The sequence below is a fragment of the Centroberyx gerrardi genome, chromosome 21 (genome assembly GCF_048128805.1).
Source record: "Centroberyx gerrardi isolate f3 chromosome 21, fCenGer3.hap1.cur.20231027, whole genome shotgun sequence".
NCBI classification, from domain to species: domain Eukaryota; kingdom Metazoa; phylum Chordata; class Actinopteri; order Beryciformes; family Berycidae; genus Centroberyx; species Centroberyx gerrardi.
The window spans coordinates 5,274,404-5,295,453 of NC_136017.1; the positions used below are offsets into that span (position 1 = coordinate 5,274,404).

Genomic DNA, 21,050 nt, shown 5'->3' on the forward strand with positions numbered 1-21,050 from the left:
AGCAGAAATGCCATAAAAAATATTTTAGAAAATATATGCTTTCCCCCCCAAGCACGGAGTAAATTTGATTTATGAACTTCGGCTCATCCTCTGCCAGGAAACACACTTGGAGCGATGCGTAAAATCTATTTTCTCCTGACAACGATGGCTTGACCTGCAACAAGGACGACTTTGAAGGATGTTTTGATAAACATTAGCGGAAACGCACATGGAAAACGCACATGGTGCGTTTTCACAGGGGCATCATTTACATGAGTTTCGGGAGTTTCCAGAGGCGGCGAGTCGCGCTGGATGCCCCTGATTTGCATAAAGTAGCCTAGACCTCAACTTTATAATGTGGAGCGGCCAACGTGACGCCCCATCTCTCGAAACGCACCGCGGCGCTACCAGAATGCATTGCACGGCTGCTTACATAGAAAAATGAATGGGAAGCGTGGAAATGACGGATCCTGTGGAAACGCACCATATGTCACATGGTGCGTTGAACATGTGCCGTGGGTCTGTACAGGATCTGTGCTTGTTGGTACATGACACCATACAAACAGCATTTAATGGACCTCAAGACATAAAATAAAACACTGGAAAGTGTAGAATATGGGACCTTTAATTGGTAACCATCATAACAGTCATGACTCTCATCATGTATGTAACTTCTTAGCATAACATTTCCTTTTTTTCGGAGAAATGTCACGGCTCAATGGCGACTCTTATGTGAGTGAGTTTACAATCTGGTAACCAATTAGATTCAGTCATGTTCCCTCTGGCTGGATCCTCACATCATCATCAATAGACCCTGTTGGTCTGGTTTTTCCAACCAAATGGGTGGGATGAGTTATATATTTAGGGACGAAGTAGTGGCTTTTAAGTCACATGGAAACTTGTTTGAGCTCTGTGAAATTCACCCTGACGTATCTGAAAGACAATCAAACCGCCCTCACAACAAGCTTTTTTGTTGCCTCTCAGAGATAAAATGTGCTAACTTGACTGGAAGGTAATCCTTGCAGACTTCTTCTTCAGCATGGCCATCAATTTCTTCATCGGGCAAATCATCGGCATCGTCTCCGTCTCCGTCTCCGTCTCCACCGTCTTTCTCTTGATCGTTGCTAATCTCGTTTCCCGCCGTCGTGAAAGCCGTGTGCAGGAGGCCGCCGGCCACGCCGTGCTGATAACGGGCTGCGACAGCGGCTTTGGACACCACCTCGCCCACCGTCTGGACGCCAAAGGGTTTGTGGTCTTCGCTGGGTGTTTGTTTCCAGAAGGTGCCGGCGCCCAGAGCCTGGTGAGACAGAGCTCCAGCAGTCTGAAGATCCTCAAGCTGGACGTCACCAGTGATGAAGACGTGCAGCAGGCAAAGAAGACAGTCCAGGACAATCTTCCAGAGAAGGGTGAGAATTTTACACACAACACAAAATGTCTATCCTAAAAAGACAATTTCCCTCTCTTGTATTCAGCCTTAAAATATTGTATTGAAGCAAGTTAAAAACCTACCAATGTGGTGAGATAATTTAATTTGTTACCTTTGCAAATCAATAATTTTCTTCAATCAAGTGATATTAGTTGTTTAGTGATCAGCCTCATTTCAAGATGTTGTTATTTGGAATTTAACTTGTTTCAATACGGAGGAGGATTAGGGCCACATGTGAAAAATGTATTTGAGTTCTGAGATTAATCTCAGAATTCTGAGATTTAAATCAGAATTCTGAGAATAAAGTGAGAACTCAGAATTCTGGCTTTAAACTCAGAATTCTGAGATTGAAGTCAGAACTCAACTTTAAACTCAACTCAGAATTCTGACTTTATTTTCAGAATTCTGAGAATAAAGTCAGAATTCTGAGAATAAAGAACTCAACTTTAAACTGATCTCAGGATTCTGACTTAATTCTCAGAATCTCAGAATTCTGACTTAAGTCTCAGAATCTCAGAATTCTGACTTTATTCTCAGAATTCTGACTTTATTCTCAGATTTAACATTTGACTGAAATGTAAGTGCCATAAAGTTCCATCTTTACTATCTAAGGGTTCAGTTATCAATGAAACCCTTGTTCCCTGTCAGGCCTCTGGGCAGTTGTGAACAACGCTGGCATCTCTGACTGGGCCGAGATAGAATGGAGCACCATCGACGATTTCCACAATATGGTCGATATCAACCTATTTGGCTGCATCAGGACCTCCATCGCTTTCCTACCTATGGTTCGTGCCTCCAAGGGTAAGCCAACAAACAAGTTCAATTTCAGTGTGTCTTCACATTTGTAGTTACAGTAATGTTCTGTGTAAAATCAGTTTTGCTCAAAATCAATTATTTGCTGTTGGTATTGGGCTTGTAATTGTTGTTTTATGCCACAGGTCGGATGGTTTACGTGTCAAGCATCTTTGCGTTCTTCAACTGCCTGAACATGGGAGCCTACAGTGTGTCTAAGAGAGGACTTGAGGCGTTTGCAGATTGCTTAAGGGTTGAAATGGCCGGTTTTGGTGTCAAGGTAATGTGACTTCAGAAAACCACGCACACATCCTGATAATATTGATAGTCCAGGGGTCCAGTGAGGTGGAACAGTGTGGATGAAGAGATGAAACTTTATTGATCCCAGTGGGGAAATTGTTTTTGAGAGATTAATCCAGGAAATAATCCCTCAAAAACACTTTTCAGTCATTTTATTTAGGGCGTCTTTGTTTGACAGCAGTTAAATTCAAGATAGATTTGACACTGTAAAGTTTGTATTTTAAAAAACGAAATATGAGATGGGAGAAATGTAAATTAGACAGAAGTAACTCTACATGGCACCGGTATTCTCCTTGAATGGAAGAGAAAAATCTAACTCGATCTATAACTTTCAGGTCAGCATCATCCAGCCAGGTAATTTTGGCCAAGCCACCAATATTCTGAGGATGAAAACGGTACGGGACATCTGGGAGAAGCTTGATGACGAGCGTAAGCAAATATTCAACCGTCAGTACATTGAGCAGGCCAATGAATACTTCTTGTCAACGTGCAAGTCCGGGTTCAAGGACGCCGACATGGTCATCGATGCAATGCTGCACGCGGTCACATCGTCACGGCCTCAATACAGATACCTACTTGTCTCAACGATCGATTCATTTTTCTTCAAGGCCTTTCCCTATCTGCCCACCGTTCTCACTGACGCTGTGTTTTCCTTCAGTCCCATGTACGCCAAAAGAAAAGCAATGCTTTATTCTAAATAGGAAAGGCACATGGATCTCTTGCAAACACTTTCTTATTGTATTAATGTACGAATCCGGGCCATTGCATTGTTTTTTGCAGAACTGAAAGTTTGTGAACCCTTAAGTGGAAATTGGCAAAGTCCTCATATTTTTTATTTAGTCTCCATCTTTGTCCCAATCAAACAGTGTGGGCGGAGCTTGGATTTCCTGTTGATGCAGTTTGAGTTTCTCTTCTCATTGTTTGTTCAGCCATGGTGGCTATCACTGCTCATTTATTCATATGAAAATGTGATGGTTTATTAATTTAAGTATTAAGGAAACAGGGACGTTGTGTAAAAGTCAAGTGGGGAAGGACAAGTAGGTCGATCAGCTGGCATTAACCCTTTAGCTTTCCCCCAACTGAGACTTCATTTTTAAATAACGGTCTGGTTGTAGATGTTAAACTCTCCTCTTTTTGCTGCATCTCTTTTCTGTACCATCTGAAAACACAGTAAAACAATGAATTAGGCTGGAGTACTTGCAACTCTTAAATCTAGGATAATAAAGAAATAAAGTGTGTTATTTGTATGTCAGCACCTGTCAGGAACCTGTAAAAGTTTTTTCTGTTTGAATGCTTTGTTGCTGAGAGGTCAGTGTGCTCTCCTGGCATGATGTGTTGTCAAGCCAGATCCCCCTTTTCTTCTGCCTCTACTTGCACTTAAAATGTTCCTGTTCAATTAAAAAATATATAAATGCAACCAATAAGTGCATCCTTTTCTCTCTGGCTCTTATTTCTACACCTTGCACTTCATCATGAATAATAATTCTAGAGAAAGAGGAATATTTGTCACATCTGTTGTCGGGGTGCTGTGGCTCTGACACTTGCACTCACACTAGTGGTTGTTCGTAATGTTGGTGACCTTACAAAAAAGTCGTGAAAAACCACGTGAATTCACAGCACGTGCTTTTTTTCATATGTGAACATGTGAAACTTCCCATTTCCCCAGCGAAAATGACATTGTCACCTGTGAATTGTCTCTGCATGTGAAATTCAGTTTTCACATGTGAAACCAATATTGTCATAATGGCAAGTGAAAATGTGAAAAAATGTTGACATGCTGTAAAAACACTTTTCACCTATGAATTTAAATTTTCACATATGAAGTAAAAAAAGAACAACTGTCACATGTGATGTCAGAATACAACGTGAAAAAAATGATTCACATATGAAAATCAGCATGTGTCCAAGAAAGCACATGTGCTTTGAATTCACGTGTGGGTTTTCACATGTGACTTTTTTGTAAGGGTGATCTAGAAAATGTAAGCTTATTTAACGGTTGCACTCACTGCAAGTTTCTCTGGATATAGGAGCATCAGCTAAGTGGCTAAAATCTAAATGTACTTTGGAAACATACAGTACATACATCTGCGTATGTTATAATGCAGTGTTTCCCACAGAATTCAAATGTAGGGTGGTAGGTGGGTTGGCAACGGGGGGGGGGGGGGGGTTATTCTTGTATTCTCTTATATTGTCAATATATAGGCTAATATCAATAAAGGATCCCATTACCTGGATGGCTGAAAAATTATCTAATGTACTCCATTTTAAATAGTTCCATTTGTCCAACAAATAAGTAACCTGTATATATCTAAAAGATAACATAACTTAAAAATATAAACAGTGCTACACTGTTCTGTTTGTTGCTTGCTTTTGTCTACAAGGTGAAGAATAGAAATGAGACTCCTTTTACAGAGAAATCAGCTGTTCTGCCCCTCTGCCCTGCTGCATCTCTCTGTGCTGTCAGTCTCTCCTGTATCTTTACATCGTTACATTACAGCCTTTGACATTATTATCTACTCTGTTTTACTGCTCAGCTCCTCTGGTCCAGACTGTCCCTGCTCCTCCTCAGGACCAGTCCTTTTCCTTCTTTGAAAATATTTTTCAATATTAATCTGGATTGAGGGAGCAAACATTCAGAGTCAGAGTTAAAAAGTTAATATTAACGTTATCGGTCCACTCAGTGGATACTGACTAGCAGCTAGGCTATACAGCGTGCTAATCTCGGAAACTCAGCTGTATTCCGAGTAACGTTAACTGTTAGTTCTTCTTTTCGGGAATTCAGTCGGCCGTCTTCTTGGAATGGAAAAAAAATCTCCCTCACGCGTGTGCAGTGGGAGGCGAACAAACGGGTCCGGTGAGAGAGCGAGAGAGAGAGACCGAGCAACAGAGAGAGAGGGGGGGAGCAACAGAGAGAGAGAGACCGAGCAACAAAGAGAGAGGGGGGGAGCAACAGAGAGAGAGAGACCGAGCAACAAAGAGAGAGGGGGGAGCAACAGAGAGAGAGAGAGACCGAGCAACAAAGAGAGAGGGGGGAGCAACAGAGAGAGAGAGAGACCGAGCAACAAAGAGAGAGGGGGGAGCAACAGAGAGAGAGAGAGACCGAGCAACAAAGAGAGAGGGGGGAGCAACAGAGAGAGAGAGAGACCGAGCAACAAAGAGAGAGGGGGGAGCAACAGAGAGAGGGGGGGAGCAACAGAGAGAGAGAGACCGAGCAACAGAGAGAGAGAGACCGAGCAACAGAGAGAGCAAGCGAGAGAGAGAGCGAGAGACAGAGAAAGAGAGAGAGCGAGAGAGAGAGATCGCGTGGAGCAATTTGGGGCTGAGCGAATCAATGCGCTACACGCAGTTCTATGATTAAATAGTGAAAAAAAAGAAAATTTGTGGCGATCAGTGCTGACATTGTGGCACAAAGTTTTCTATGTGTGGGAAACCCTGGAGGGGTAGAGCAGAGCGAGGGGAGATTGTCCACTAGTTCATCGATCGCGGATGGCGTCGTTCTCTCAGACGGATAAAAAAATAAAAAATGCTAAAATGGGTCGCCAAATATACTTTGGCGGCCGTTAATATACCTGGGCGGCCCGCCCAAGTAAAGTCTATGTGTGGGAAACACTGTAATGCTTATTGTAATCACTTTAATGTTCATTTGCAATCAGCAAACTTAGTGCAAGCAACACCGAACGTCCACTAAAAGAAGATCATTTATGGCTCTGAGTAATGCAGTTACTGTACTGTGTTTTGAATGCAAACCAGACTGCAATTATTCAAATAAATTGTTGCTGCTTAAATGATCAAATAATTGTTTGGCCATTATCTGCAGTAAGAGGTCAGAAAAACCTGCAGGTCGATATACTGAATTAGGTTTGTGCCAGCCCAACAAAACAGCCTGTTTTAGGATAGGGGTGCTTGTTAAAAACAGTCAGACCTGAACTTCAGTGAGCATTATGTATTAAAAATGAAGTTTGTGGCGGCAGTCAGTTCTTGGGAGTTGCTGTCTTTCTCGCTACGTGGTATTTGTGTTGGAAGGCTAGAAAGCTATTTTTGTTGGACTACGCATCCGTCTGTTATATTTTAGCCATATAAATGTATATAAATGCCAAGATTTTACTTATTATAGTCACTTACCACCATGTCAGTAAACAAAATAGAGGATACATAAACCAATGTCACTTAAATAAATGTTGGAGATAAGGTTATGTATGGAGCCGCTGAGAAGCTTCTGTTCAGTAGGCCTACACTCTCAAAAAAAGTGACATACATTAATGTTCCTCATGGTACAACTTGAGTTGTTTATGGAAAAATAAGCAAAACTAGGTAATTGTAAAAGAAACTCGCCCATAGGTAAAATGTAGATAGGCGCAACACAACCAGCAGACTGTGAATGGACCAAGAACAGACCTGGTGTAGCAGCTTAAAATGACTAAAGTGCTGCACATGTGATGCATGCTGTGTAGTTCAGGCGTTAGTTCATCTTAGGGTTAGGCTAAGGTCAGGGATAGGGTTTCATAGTCTGTAGAGATGCAGCAAACAGGCAGGTGACACTTTGTTTATCATCTACTTTCTGTCATCTGATAGCAGCTAAGTATCACCATTGGACTAACCAAACAAAGTGTTTCCAAACATAGCCGTTTTAGATCAGATCCCAACTCGATATTCACACATTTTATTTATTCACACAAACCAATCCTTTCACAGCCAAGGCATGAAAGAGTCAGAAACCAATTGGTTTTAGTTATGCAGCTATTAACATTTGCAGCAAACAGAAAAACAACAATCCTCACTTCTACCTCAGACCTCGGTTTTTCTCAAAAGGGATATAAGTGAGGTCACTTAAGATAAGATAAGAAGATAAGATAGGATAGCACTTTATTGATCCCCTTGGGGAAATTCAGTGACTTGCATCACTTCTGAGAGAAACCGAAAGCTAACTGTGGCCGGTCTAGACTGGATCTTCATACTGGATAATAATGATGTTTATAATGACAAATGCCAGCATAATTGGCATTGGGAATACTTTCCAAGATGGAGTACCAATGCTACTATAGCACACTGGCTGCCTTGTTTACCATTTTTACAGACACTGTTTGCCTATAAGAGGCTAGTTTGTTTTCCATTGGTTTTTATGTGGAAGTATGGGTATGTATGGCTGTGCGTGTTTCTCTCTTTTTATAATCAGAGTGCCTTTTTGTTTTAAATCATATGGATGCTTTGTGTGAAATCTATCTTGTACAATCTGTAAGGAAAGCAGAGCACATTCACAACAAGTTCTTGTTATCTTTGAGGTGTTGATTTTTTTCCTTAATGTTTTTTTTCCACTGTTATTATTTTCCTTTTTTCTGTTATCTTTTGTTTAATTCTCTTTGTTTTTGAATCATAAAGATCTCAAAATCTTAAAATCAATTCTAAATTACTAGTTTAGATAATGGGGAATCATCTCTCTCCTTAAACACAAACTCATTTAAAGGGGCAATAAGTACGGTTTGTACTTTGTGGTCCGTACTCTGTTTTGGAACAATAACGCCCCACCTCTTGAATTTTAAGACACTCCTAATCTCCTCTTCCCCAACCACTCCAAATTTCGGACGGTGCTACATCACATGACATTTCAGCTACGAGGGCTAAAAAGCCTTGTTCTCAAGCCAAATAAACCAATGACAAAGCAGCATTATTATTCCAGTATTTTGCATGGTGCTATATTACCTCGTCATTACATGTTTCTGTTGGATCTCTGTCCAAATTAGCTAGCTTACTCATCTCGGTTGTGAAAATGTGACTTTGTTTCTGTCAAGTACAGGCCACCGTAGCTCCAGGGGTGGAGGGGTGGAGCCTGATCCGGAGACCTGTAGGGGAGGAGTTAAGTTCTATCCATGTTGTTGCAATTGCTACTGGTCACCAATAAAAGTCAATGACGGTCATAAATTAAGTAATAAATTAAGTAATTTAACAAATATGTCACCTTGTTTTGTCCTGTAATTGTATTTGCCCTTGGGCCAGTCAGTGTAATTTTGAAAGCTGGAATGCAGCAGTGAGATTTATCATTTCCTCAAGTTTTGTCAAAATCAGATCAGCAGTGTCCGAGATATTGTGTGTGACATACAGACAGTTAAACAAACATTGCAGCGCCCCCCTCAGGCCAATCATGTCATTTAAAAAATGTCGTAACGAAGCAATGGCACACATCATTCCCTGACATTTCATCAAATTCTGATCAGTATATAAAAAGTAAATTATACATTACTTGTATATGTAAATCACTGGAACAACTATCCATATATTGAGGCTGTTGAAAATAAAAATGGAATAATCTGGGGCATGAATGTAAATCATCATGTAAACATATAGTGAATGCAGCAGTGTTCTCGCGGCCTGTTGATAATTGATGAAAAGCAAAGACCAACTGTTTCAATGATGTCTTTAAGTTTAACCAGCTGTAGCTGCCTGGAGGAGAAGTGAGGGCCATGATCGCCCAGCCAGGAAGGGAAATGTGGAGCACATCTAATCTTCCATGTCAACAACTTGTTGCATTGTTTTGTTTTGTGTGGGTTATTATGTGCTGGAGCATGAAATAAGTAGAATCTGTAGAATCTCTTTAGTGCATGGGGACAGTGGAGGACATACAGGAGACATAAACATGTCACTCTACACACAGCAAAGCTTTCTGTTACTCTGTGTTTTCAGGCAGCATGACATGCAGTACGTGTTGCTGCTGCCACTTTTCACTGTTGGTGGTCCGCTCCCAAATTGAACCAAGCGTAACGTTTCCTGCAGCCATTGACAACAATCGGTGCGTCTGTTGACGCTAGCGCCTATCGAAGGCCGATGGTGCGGAATCCGTCATTTCTTACCTCTATACACGACCAAAAAACCCACATTGAAGCGGCACTTTTCCCCGTGTCATCGCGCCTTCAAGCAGTTCAGCCAGTGACGTTCCTTAGATTTGCATTTATTTGCATGCTACTACGTTGACTTGGTCAGTTGGTATGTAAGCACCTGCGCACCTTTCAGAGCGTGTAAAGAGGTTGTGTTATATTAATGAGCAGGTGTTGTTGTTGGCTACAGCTTTGTGTCATGATTTGTCATGCTTACATCTCTATCAAGGCAGCTGACATAGGAGCTGTATCACTCACTGTCACAACAGGAAGCGGCATCAGTTCGTTAGTAAGCTGGCCAGAATAACCAGAAAATAAGATTTCCGGTTTCCTTCAAAATAAAAGCGCAATGTTTTAAACGTGCAGAAATACTGTTTTAAACCAATTACTTTGTATTTATTCGTCAAATCCAATAAGTGAGCACCCAGATTAATACTTGATGTCATAATAATAATAATGAAAAATGCCATAATATCTGCCATTTTAACTATTAAGACTGCATATAGGCCTATTAGCTGTGCAGAATAGGGTTAGGGTTAGGGACTTTTAAGGGCAGCACAGTGATTTGTGATCGCCCGATGGACATCGCTAATGTTGTCAACAACATTCCATTATCACTTGACTTTGATTTTGGACGCTGTTGCTTTCTGAATGCGTGTTTTTTTCCTGTGTTGTGTTGAAAAGTTGCACAAATGTCTGCTGTCCCAACCAAGGCACACAAATATCTTGCAAGTCGCATTCTAAGAGGGAAGAAGCTGATGACTGTCAGTATGTTGGAACTGAGCCTGATGGCTTTCATAGAGCATTTATTATTTATAGATGACACAGAGTGAAAGAAATAAATCCCCCATAGTGAGCTACTTGCGTGAGTCCTTACATATTATAAGTAGGTTTTGGGCTTTTTCGTACTACAATAACAACATATGCAACTTTGTGACCCTGTAACAGCAAGTATGAATTAGAAAATCCTCCCTTTTCAAAAGAACACACATTAAAAACAAACATTAGCCCATTTTTGCATTTATTTCAGCATCAGATAGTGATGAGAAGTATAATTTACAGCGACATGAAAACCTTCACAGATGTCCTCTTCCCGTGTGTCTGAGAACAGATCGATAGAAAGCAATACAAACCCAATTAATTGAACTAAATATTGACGGTGTAGAAAGTACATGGATGCAAAATAAAACCTGTAGATACAGCAATAATGTATTTTTTATGTTGTTTGCAGTAGGATTGCCATCAGCAGTGAGTCTGACTGAAGTCACAGGTGATGATGTTGACGAGAGCAGATGTCCCCACACACACACACACACACACAAACATGCATAAACACACACAAATCCGGGACTTTAAACTTTCCATGTAAGAAGAGTGATTTTGCGATGGGTCGTCAAAAGCACTTGTTTGTTGTGTTTCTGTCAGATGTTACAGTGCGGTGGTACCAGGAGCACAGTGTGAGGACTTCATTGGAAGCGAAGGAGTAATACCTCCCCCGTGTGGTACAAATACATCATTACAGATAAATGTATACATTCTGGGTAGTTTTATACAGAAGGAAGAGAGAAAATATTACAAGTCGCTTGTGTTTCAGAGCATCTTAGAGCTGAAGAATAATAAAAAAAACAAAACTGTGTCTCTGCCCTCAGCGAAGGAAGTTACTTTCCATAACAGTTTTTCTCAGCAGGACTTTGTCAAGTAGAGCTAGGTATTACCGGAAAGTTTTCAGTGACAATACCGGTTCTGCTACTTTAAATTCCATACTGGTTCTGAAACACTACGTTCTGGATACCAGTCTTTTTTTTTGATTGAAAGCATATTTAATTATTTGATGTTTTCTGTGTAACATTTGCACGTCATCTGCTTTTTTTAACTTAGAAATCAGGCCAGGACCAATTGATTCCCCCTCAAAAAAATAACCATAAATAAGAAAAAAATGTTTTCTCATTGTATGAATCCAACTTTTTGAACCTTTCGATGCCTTAAAATCAACTCTGATGCTAAAACTCGGTACTGCACTAATACAGTGAAGGTATCGTTTTCCCAATACCCAGCCCTAATCTTGAAAATAACAGTGTGTGACAATACCAAGTGGTCTAAATCACAAGCAGTGGAACCAAATTGCATAGAAAGAGCATGACATTATAGACATTGATAAAATGACGGTGGACACACGCTGCAATAAAGAGTCGCACACTGTGAACTCTTTATTCACATTATGAAGACACTCCCATCTTTCATATTTTTATTTTATTGCAAGTTTATTTAAGTCTCATTCTTTGCTGCTGCAATGATCCAATTTCTCCACTGGGAGTCAGTAAAGTTTACCTGAAACTACACTTTCAAAACTTCTTTCAATATTTTTGCAGAGCAGCTCAGTTGGGGCCGATTCTTACAGTTTATGCCTTTAAAGGGATAATGTGACATTTTGGCTTTTTTCAGATTTTTCTTCACCAGACACTTATCACATTAGGAAAATAAAAGTTTCTTAATTTCTCCTCCCCTTTCCCTAAATCTGCTGTAATGCTTATTGATCCCCCCCAGGGTTGAAAACGACTCCTCTGGTCCGACGACAGTCTCCCAACAAATGGCTCGGTAGCCATGGTAGCCACTTCCAAAAGTAACGAGCCATTTTAAGGAAGACTGAAGGATAAATGAAGAGCAGATTTCCAACACTCTGTATCTCCGTCTCTCATCATTCAATATTTCTAGAATATAGAGGTCTCAGTTTGTAAAGGTGACACTTGTTTCAAAAGGCAGACATCTCAGTGGAAAGAAACTACTCAAATGTAGAAACCAATGTGTTGACTATACCCTTAATATCTGATGTGAGGTCTCTCTAAAAGAAAACCTAAATGCATAGACACAAATTGTCTGACGTGATGTAAAAACAGGGTTCTCCCCAAACCATAAGATGGGTTTTAGTTTGTTTTTTTTAACCTATTTTATTGCTGCTGTACATGCTTGTTTCATTCGTTTGAAGTTTTTTTATTCATGTCTGACTTGGAACGGTTTTCTCATTGACTTTCATTCTGTCTGTAAAGCACTTCATTAGTTTCTGACACAACTGTAGAACATGGCATACATTTTTGATGATAGCATATCGGTCGTATCTGTCACTCGAGCCAGTAGTCTTCCATTTCAGGAGCGTTTTTACACTGAAAACCATCTGAAAGTGCGTCACACTTCTACTAAAAAGGGAAAACATTACTGTATTCAGCGTATGGATATGCATAATATGACATGAGCAGTATGTCAAAGCACAGTAAGGTGGCAGAAATATTAATTTGAGGGCATCTTCAAGTAGGTGCAATATCAGTCTATCTCAAAAAGTCCTGAAACAGCCACTGGTCTGTTTTACTCTTGGTATCCCCTAGATACAGTAACCAGGCAACATGAGGGTCAAATGATGCTCAGACTAGTCCATCTGTCCAAATCAAACTGCAGCCTGTCAGAACACCGTATCAAATTTCACCCAATCAGATCGTGACCTTCCCCAAAAACACGGTAAGCCGCGCTGTCCGGTAGCGTCGCGGCGCTCTGCGTGGTCCGATCAGGTTTCGACCTTGCCGTAGGTCCCGTCGGGCGGCCGGTAGTGTTTGGGGAAGGCCTTGAGCTGCAGCGAGTTAAACGCGTACTTTCGACAGCCGACGTTCTTCATGGTGTTTTCGCGCCGGCAGCCCTCGCTGGGGAGAGAGGAGAGGAGAGGAGGAAGAGGAGGAAGAGGAGGAAGAAGAGAGGAGGCGGGGGCATTCACAGACAGAATGAGAGCAACAAAAAAAAAAAAATGATGGTGTTAAAGAGGCAAAAAGTAAGATTTTTACTGCCCCATAGCAGAAAATGACCTATGGGGGTTGATAGAGTTTGTTGATCAATACCAGTTATTCAGCAATTCATCCACAAAGAAAAATAATCAATTGCGCTTCTCCTAACTTTGGCTAACTCAAACCGATCACTGTCAAACAATTACCCTAAAGGAAAACTAGGGCAGGGGAGGCAAACATGAAAGCATGAAGCTTTGAAGCTGCCAAAATCAGACCGAAATGTGTCAGCATGGCTCTATTGAAAAGGAAAATGGCCAGAACACAGAAAAATGAAAAGAAACCAGCAATATGAAGAAGTGCTCCTCCTGCACCTTGGTTTTCCTTTACGGTAATTGTTTGACTCAATGATTTCTTCACCAGGTGTGGAGATTTCTGGCTTTCAAAACTCACTTTCTGACTCCGTTTTGAGAACAAAAACTCCCCCGTCACGAGAAATTTCACCTACGAAGGCGAATAAAAGCCAGAAGACATTTCTGTTGGATGAGCTAGCTTACTCCTCTCTATTGTAAAAATGTGACTTTATTGTTTATGTCAATTTCGGGCCACCGTACCTCAAGGGGACGGGAGGGGTGGAAAATGGGGGTGTACCATAGACTTGTGTAGGAGGAGATCAGGTCTATCAATGTTGTTGCAATTCCTATTCTTAATTTTGCCGATTAATTACTGACTGCCCCTTTAAACTGAATGAAGGACAAATTGCAGGACACAACAGTCACAGAAAAAAGCACTGCTGATTACAAACATATAAAATCAATAATACACTTCAACAGATGGATGATGGATGGATGGATGTTGTACAGATCCCTAACTTCTGATACCTGCTGGATAATATCACAAATCTGACAATGCTGCTTATGTGCGTCTTGACATGTAAACAATGTGGTGGACGTGTTTATCCAAAGCATCTTACAGCATTGAAGACAAAAGTGAAAAGAGAAATTTTGTGTTTCCAGAAATCTAACAGCAGACTTGCAGAGACGCGGATGCGGTTTGTTGATCAAAAAAAAGACTGTAAAGTATCTTTTCAACATGTTTATATTCTGCAGGTGGAAACAGAAAACATTTATTGTAACAGGAGATTGGCTTGTAAGACACACTGATTGTAGGTTTTCTTGGGTCTGTGGTACATTTAGTGCAACATGTAGCGCGGGACACGGCATGGACAGAGCTCCATCGTTTGGGACATTGGCTGTCAGAGAAGTATTGATTACCAAAGGCTGAACGGGACCACGTGTCGAGTTGTCACGTCAGCCTCATGGGAAAAGGACGTCGCCCGCTGGGTGCTGACCATCAACCATCAACACGAGAAATCCACTTTGAATTTTAGAATTGAAATATCTCGGCTTTCTGTGACTTTTCCTAGACTCACTTTCTGTACAAACCAGCGTTCTCAGATTATCAAAACGTGCAAGGAAAAAGTCACTGTAACAATATCGATCCACCCGATTGACGACTTATTGGCTTTGTCTTACTTTAAATCCCACAATCCGTTGGCCTGGTCAGCACTAAAGGGCAACTTCCCTCCATGTTACAACTGTTAATGTATTAACTTCCCATTAACGTAATAAACCATTAACAAAATAACAATTTGCAGCAAATAGTGTAATAATCCTGTTAACATTATACATTTCTGCATAATAAATATCACCATTAACGAAATAACTTTTTTTCCGGTAAACATAAAAATTCTCACTCTTTTGGGTTTTATTACATTAACAAGAAGGTTGAAATTTTTTAAATGTAAACCGTTTATAACGATCACCAAAGACTCTTCCATACATATTCATCCTTTTTTCAACAAAATGGTACATGGTGACAATTTTGACTGTCATTAGATTAGATTATTAGATTATTACATTTTTGAAAACTAAAAATTTCTGCCTTCTCAGTAATGCAGTAAAACCCAATAATGTATTATTATGTTGACAGGAAAAAGTAATTCCATTAATGGCAATTTATCACGTTAATGGGAAATGTATTATGTTAACAGGATTATTATGCTGTTAACTGCACATTGTGACTGTGTTAATGGGTTATTAGTTAATGGGAAGTTATCACATTAACAGTTAACAGTCACATGTTCACAGTTGTGATAAAATAAAAGTATATATAAATATGTATATTACAGTGAGATCACACAGACACATTTAGCTGAAATCACACCTGCTATGATATAAAGTGACGACAGCATGGCAATTATGGCACAAGCATAATCACATTATATAGATATATTCTCTGCTTTTGAATAATTTAAGACAAAAATTTAGCAAACATTAGCATTTAGGGCATACAAGCATTTAAATACAATGTATGTACAGCGATACAAATATATTCTTTGATCCATTTTGATTCTTAGGAATATGCCTTTATAAAAAAAAATACTCTATAGGATTCAAAGAAAAATCAAACTGGCAAAAGTGGGATCTAGTATTTCTCTGTTCATGATGAGGCTTGATGAATCTTTTGGGAAGCACTTGAGTGTAATTACTAGTATAAGTATAATTAGTTCTTAAATAATTACTAGTATAATTATCAGTAATTAATGGCAAGTGTATCATAAATTGAAAAATCTCACCCCAAGTGGATTTATTCGTGAAACAATAGAGCATTTTGACCATGTGACAGAGAATAAATCCCATTTACTCACATCACTGCTGCTCAGTGGTTTTGTTTGTACCATTTTACAACAGCAGGTGGCGCTAAAGCCACGTTACTTATTATAAATAAACATACCAGTCCCCATAACTGCAATTTTCCCCTGTCAAATCAAGTAAAATAAAGTCAAAATAAAGTTAAAAGCATAACTTCTGTCTCACAGAGGTAGATCTAAACAGGAACAGGATATTCCTAATACAAAATCAAATCTCAATATTTACAACAAAGATCAAACAAAGGTTATGCTATATAAATACTGACCGATAAATCCTGAAAGTAGCCAAGAAGAAGCACTGCAAAAATATGTATCATCAAATTAATCTGAAAATATGGAGGGATATTTCAATGTTTTTGCCCTTTACTATATGGGTGACTTTATGTTTGACCGTAGGAATCATTAGTGTGTGTGTGTGTGTGTGTGTGTGTGTGTGTGTGTGTGTGTATATGTGTGTTTAGGGGTCAAACAGACAGCATGGTGACTCCCTAAGGAGGCTATTTCGGTGTGATCCATTTCCTTACTGGGTCGATCTAAATGAGCCGGAGCCTCTGCGCTCCTGGGACACGACTGACGCTTTCACTTAGCTTCACAGACGCCGGCAGAAATATATCGATTCTGGAAATGCGGGTTTCCGATGCGGAAAGCAAACTGAGGGCCTCTTGACTTGATTTCTTATATCTAAGCTGAACTCTAAAGGGCTCTAACACATTTTCCATTTCCAGGTGTCATACTGTCTCCAGACCTTAAAGGAAAAATCCACCCTCAGATCATTTTATACTGTTAGAAATGAATCTGTGATTTACAGTTCATCCCAGGAGTTATTTAGTGATGAAGTGTTGTAATTTACTGTTTTTGGTGAACCCACTTTCCCCCAACCTGCCTCGTCTACTTCTACTTCAGTTAGTGATCTCCTACATTTCCCAGAATGCCTTTCAACAACACCCAGAGAAGTTTGTTTCTTTCAATTAAAGGTAAATGTATGGACAAATAAATAGCTTGAAAGTGTGATCATTCAGCTGTTTATAAATGCAACCTGTCTCTCTGCTGCATTGCATTCTGGTCTCTCTCCTGCTCCTGTGGGTGGAGAAACTGGTCTCTCTCCTCTTCTACGATGGATTTCTCCCTGTATGATTGTTGAGCGTCTCTTGGTGCAAAATGGCGGCTCTAGAAAGAAGCCCTCGCTCTTTGATTCTGAGGGACTGACACCAAAACCTGACGTTTACCGCTGATGTTTTACATCCTGAAACATTTTCTCATATCAAACTTGTTTGATTTGTGATTTGTAGCTGCTGGAAATATCTCAGCATCACACCACATCATCTACAACTGACCAGTTATCCACAGGAATAAGTACAAAATGGACCCAGAAATGCACAGTACATCACCAATAACTGTTTTTTAACAGTGTTAAAGTGTTTCAGGGTGGATTTTTCCTTTAATTTTGTGGCTGGATTTGAAGATTTTGATCAGTGTTCAAAATGATTAATGCTGACGGTGGCTCGGCCGTATCACAATGTTTTTAAATTATTGTTTACAACACAAATAAAGCCATACGTGAAAGGACAGTGGGTGCAAATGACTGCAGCTGCACAAAATGACCCCGCTCTCTAGGAAGCTCTAAGGAAAGTGCAAAGAAGCAAAAGTGTCTATATATATATTATATGTCATTATTTCCCTGTGTATTTATAGTGTGTTCATCTTCAGAAATTATTTAATCTAGTAGTCTTAACTCTTTTTTCCTAAAACAAGGGAAACCATTGGGGTGAGATAACTTTGGCTTATTTCACAATACTGTCACTTGAAAACAAGTCAGAAAAAAGTGAATTATCGCCCCACACTGGCAGATTTTCTATCATTTTAAGAGCAAAGAAAGAATTTTAAGACTCAATACTGGATTAAATGACTTAAGGGGAACATTTTTTTTTGTAGTGTATCCCTCATTTCTAGAGCACATACATCACTGTGGAAGCAGACTGGATTCAGACAAGGACTTGAAATCCATCCTGGCCTAATCTCTTTGGAAAGAGAGATCCTCCAAAATTGGATTCACCACATAGAAACCTGACTGAAGCATTTGGCACAAGCATGTATACATTCCTCATTCATTTATCCTACGACTTAACTGCAAACACTGTGGGCGAGCCACGTTTTTCATCAAATAAAATTCATCCTTCAATCTACGAAACTCATCTCTATAAAGCTAATATATAATAACAGGTGAGGACTGTCCGGGTCGGCCTTTATGTATCTAGTTACAACGACTTGTCACAACTACAAAGTCAACGTCTGAGTAAATGTAAACAGATATTGATCATTGATAAATGCTCTAAAGTGTGCAGAACCTATAGTACCACACTGCATAATCAAACACGTTTCCCCTGAATATCCTACGATCATACATTCCAAAATCAGCCAATTAGAAATTGCATCCTAAAAAAACACAAAGATTGAACTTTGTCAATTGGCGAGACAGAGCTAATCTTCACTGCATTGGCAAGAGAGACGGCGAGCAGACACGGGCTGAATTACTGCTTTGAGTGGGTTCAGAGGCTTTTCAGAGATCGACTCATCTGGTCTGGCACACTGGGACCAATTAAACTGTCCGGGAAGTGCCAACCTTTCCCCATCCTGCCTTCAAGACAGATGAAAGCCTCTTCTCCAAACTCAGTGACTGAAAGTGTTACAGCACTAACATTGAACATACAGTATTACTGCTATTACAAATGAACTGAACTCATACGGTAAATTACACCTCAACAGGACTAAAACAACCTCTATAGTCTCAAGGCATCTGGAACTTAAAAATTATTGAAAAAATTATGTTTTTTTCAGGCATACTGTATAAACAGCTAATCCACTGCAACGACTCCACAAGCAACAAAAACTATGATCAGGGCCGCTAAACTTTAGAACTGCCTGAGGAAATACTAATAGCAATTATTCTAAGACACAATTTAAAATTAAAAAAAATAGCAATCAACGAAACTTGTAAACTTGCATTTAATTGATAACTTGTTTTTGATCTCATGCTATAGCAGCAGCATTGTAGTAATTTGTTGGGAGTCTAATGTGGCTTCTGGGTTTCTTTGAGCTTAATGTTTGCTTTTCTCCTTTTATTTTACAGCACTTTGTAACTTTGTTAAGAGAATAAAGTGGGAGGAGCGTCAACACTTTTACATGAAGTCTGCAACTGCCTTATCTACCCAACCCGACTGCAAAGGTGATCAATGGATTAGCTGTTTATACGCATGAGAGAATCACAACTTTTTCATTCGATTGGGCCGGGGTAGTTATTTTAGTCCGGTTGATGTGTTTATATGAGATCAGCTCATTTAAAATCAAAGTGAACAAGTCCTGCTAAAGGCTTGTAAATGCGGGTAATACGCAGAATATAATTTTCCAAAACTTCAGTTCTTATCAATGTATCCCTAACCCTATAGACATATTGTGAAATACGGGTATACATGAAATGAATTACAGCTATATTCATGTTCCCAAATAAAATTGGCAGTATCAAATTTCCAGATTCCCAACTTTCTCTAAAATTCCCACATAAAGGGCAGGGTTTTGTTAATTTTACAACCCTACTTGTCATGGATATATCAGGCTGCATGTAAACACAGTCAGTGAGAAGCTCCAGTAATAACTGACCCAGATCTGCTGGAAAGTGCATTGGCTGAAGTAGAAGCAAAGTGCCTCCTCCTACTGTCTATAAAAGCAGGAAGACCTAAAGAAATGTAAGCAGATACGGCCTGAAAAAGTAGCAAATATAAACCAAAACATGTTGGCTTGATTTTGGCACCAAATAAAAGCTTTTTTCCTCTTCACTCTAGCTTGTAAGGTAAGTGCAGTCGCACGTGGAAGACATGAACAGATCAAGCAAGCTAAACCAAAGAGCACAAACGAAACGAGCCGATCCTTTCGTGCAAAGCTTAAGATATAAATTTCATCCATTATAATACTCTTACCTCTTAATAATAACCCTTTTCTGAAAACACAATATATGTCATCTGCTTATTTATACATATTCACAACTGAGACGTAAATTTCTGCTCTAAGTTTCACAAATATACAAACTGTCACTTTGTATTTCACAATATCGATATCGTTGTCGGTGAAACACAGGAGGAGTAAGGCAGGAAACTCGCTGACAGCACAAGTCACACCGGTGACAGTAACACACTGCACATGTAGACCTTAACGCCACCTTTTTGGTTAAAATCCATTGGTCAGGAGAGCATAGAAGGCGGGGCTAGAGAGGTGGCTGTCAATCGAGAACGTGTGACGTGCGAAAAGTCCAGTAACACCAGTATCTTTCAGTCGTCAAGCCCCATCAGATTGGTTTTGGCTTGCACTTATTATTCTATCAACATAAACCACCTTTTCCAGACCTTCTTGACTGTATCTGAAGATTTTGGTCAGTGTTCAACAGATGCATGCTGATAGTGGATGGGCAATATGACTGTTAGCTAGGCCACAACACTCTATAGCTGTATACTGTATTATTCAAATGAAATGACTCGTAATGTAAAGTGACAGCGGGTTTAGAGCCTCATAAACTGTGTCATCTTATGCGTATTTCAGACAGAATAACGATTTTTATCCTACTTTTCCAGCTCTGTGCGATTCCCAAACTTTTTCACAACCTGGAGATTTTCAAATTCCCAAAATTTCCACCCTGACAAGTCATCGATCGATAACCAAGATCCACGGCGGGGCTTGGCCTTTTGATTTTTGGGGGACGGTAGGTGTGAGCAGCCCTTAGTGGGGGTGGGGCAGTGTGCACATGCTGTACAGTATTAGCGTGCACGCATCACATACGCACTCACAGGACGATCACACAGCTTCAGAAACACCCTCGGGGGGGGTCCGTGTGGGCTGTTCCCCCCCCTCTCGTATACACACTCGTCGGACGTGCGGCGTTTATGTTTGTGTTTTGTCCGTTTTCCCGCCGAGCCGTGTGGAGCCGTGTGGAGCGCGCGGCCGTTCAGCTGCAGCGGAGCTTGGCCAGGAAATACGCCACGCTGAGGAAGATCCACACCACCAGGAGGTTGGGGCTGAGGGCCAGCAGGGGCAGGGAGTACAGGAGGCTGGGGTCCAGACGGAAGTCGCGCACCGGCAGCAAGCCGCTCAGGTTCTTCTGGATCACCCCCTCCCTCGTCCCAATGCTGCCGAGTCGGGAGGAGGAGGAGGAGGAAGAGGAGGGAGGA

At 40.3% G+C, this 21,050-nt stretch overlaps 2 protein-coding genes across 4 annotated transcripts in view; one reads left to right on the plus strand and one right to left on the minus strand.

The window, feature by feature from the left end:
* Positions 1-1,018: 1,018 nt before the first annotated feature.
* LOC139914615 (D-beta-hydroxybutyrate dehydrogenase, mitochondrial-like) lies at positions 1,019-3,198 on the plus strand. Its single transcript, XM_071902978.2, has 4 exons — positions 1,019-1,385; positions 2,054-2,206; positions 2,344-2,477; positions 2,833-3,198. Exons 1-4 carry the CDS (start codon positions 1,019-1,021, stop codon positions 3,196-3,198), a joined length of 1,020 nt encoding a protein of 339 aa, XP_071759079.2.
* Positions 3,199-10,367: 7,169 nt separating this feature from the next.
* The window catches only part of LOC139914613 (inositol polyphosphate-4-phosphatase type I A-like), a 58,339-nt gene continuing 47,656 nt past the window's right edge, over positions 10,368-21,050 (minus strand). For 2 of the 3 annotated variants that reach the window (XM_078291046.1, XM_078291045.1), the window contains one exon: positions 10,368-13,049. In XM_078291046.1, the coding sequence (XP_078147172.1) occupies positions 12,917-13,049 (133 nt within the window). In that variant the 3' untranslated portion in view covers positions 10,368-12,916. Of the gene's footprint in view, positions 13,050-20,827; positions 21,009-21,050 lie in introns of those variants that run through there. The other variant, XM_078291047.1, reaches the window with a different exon arrangement.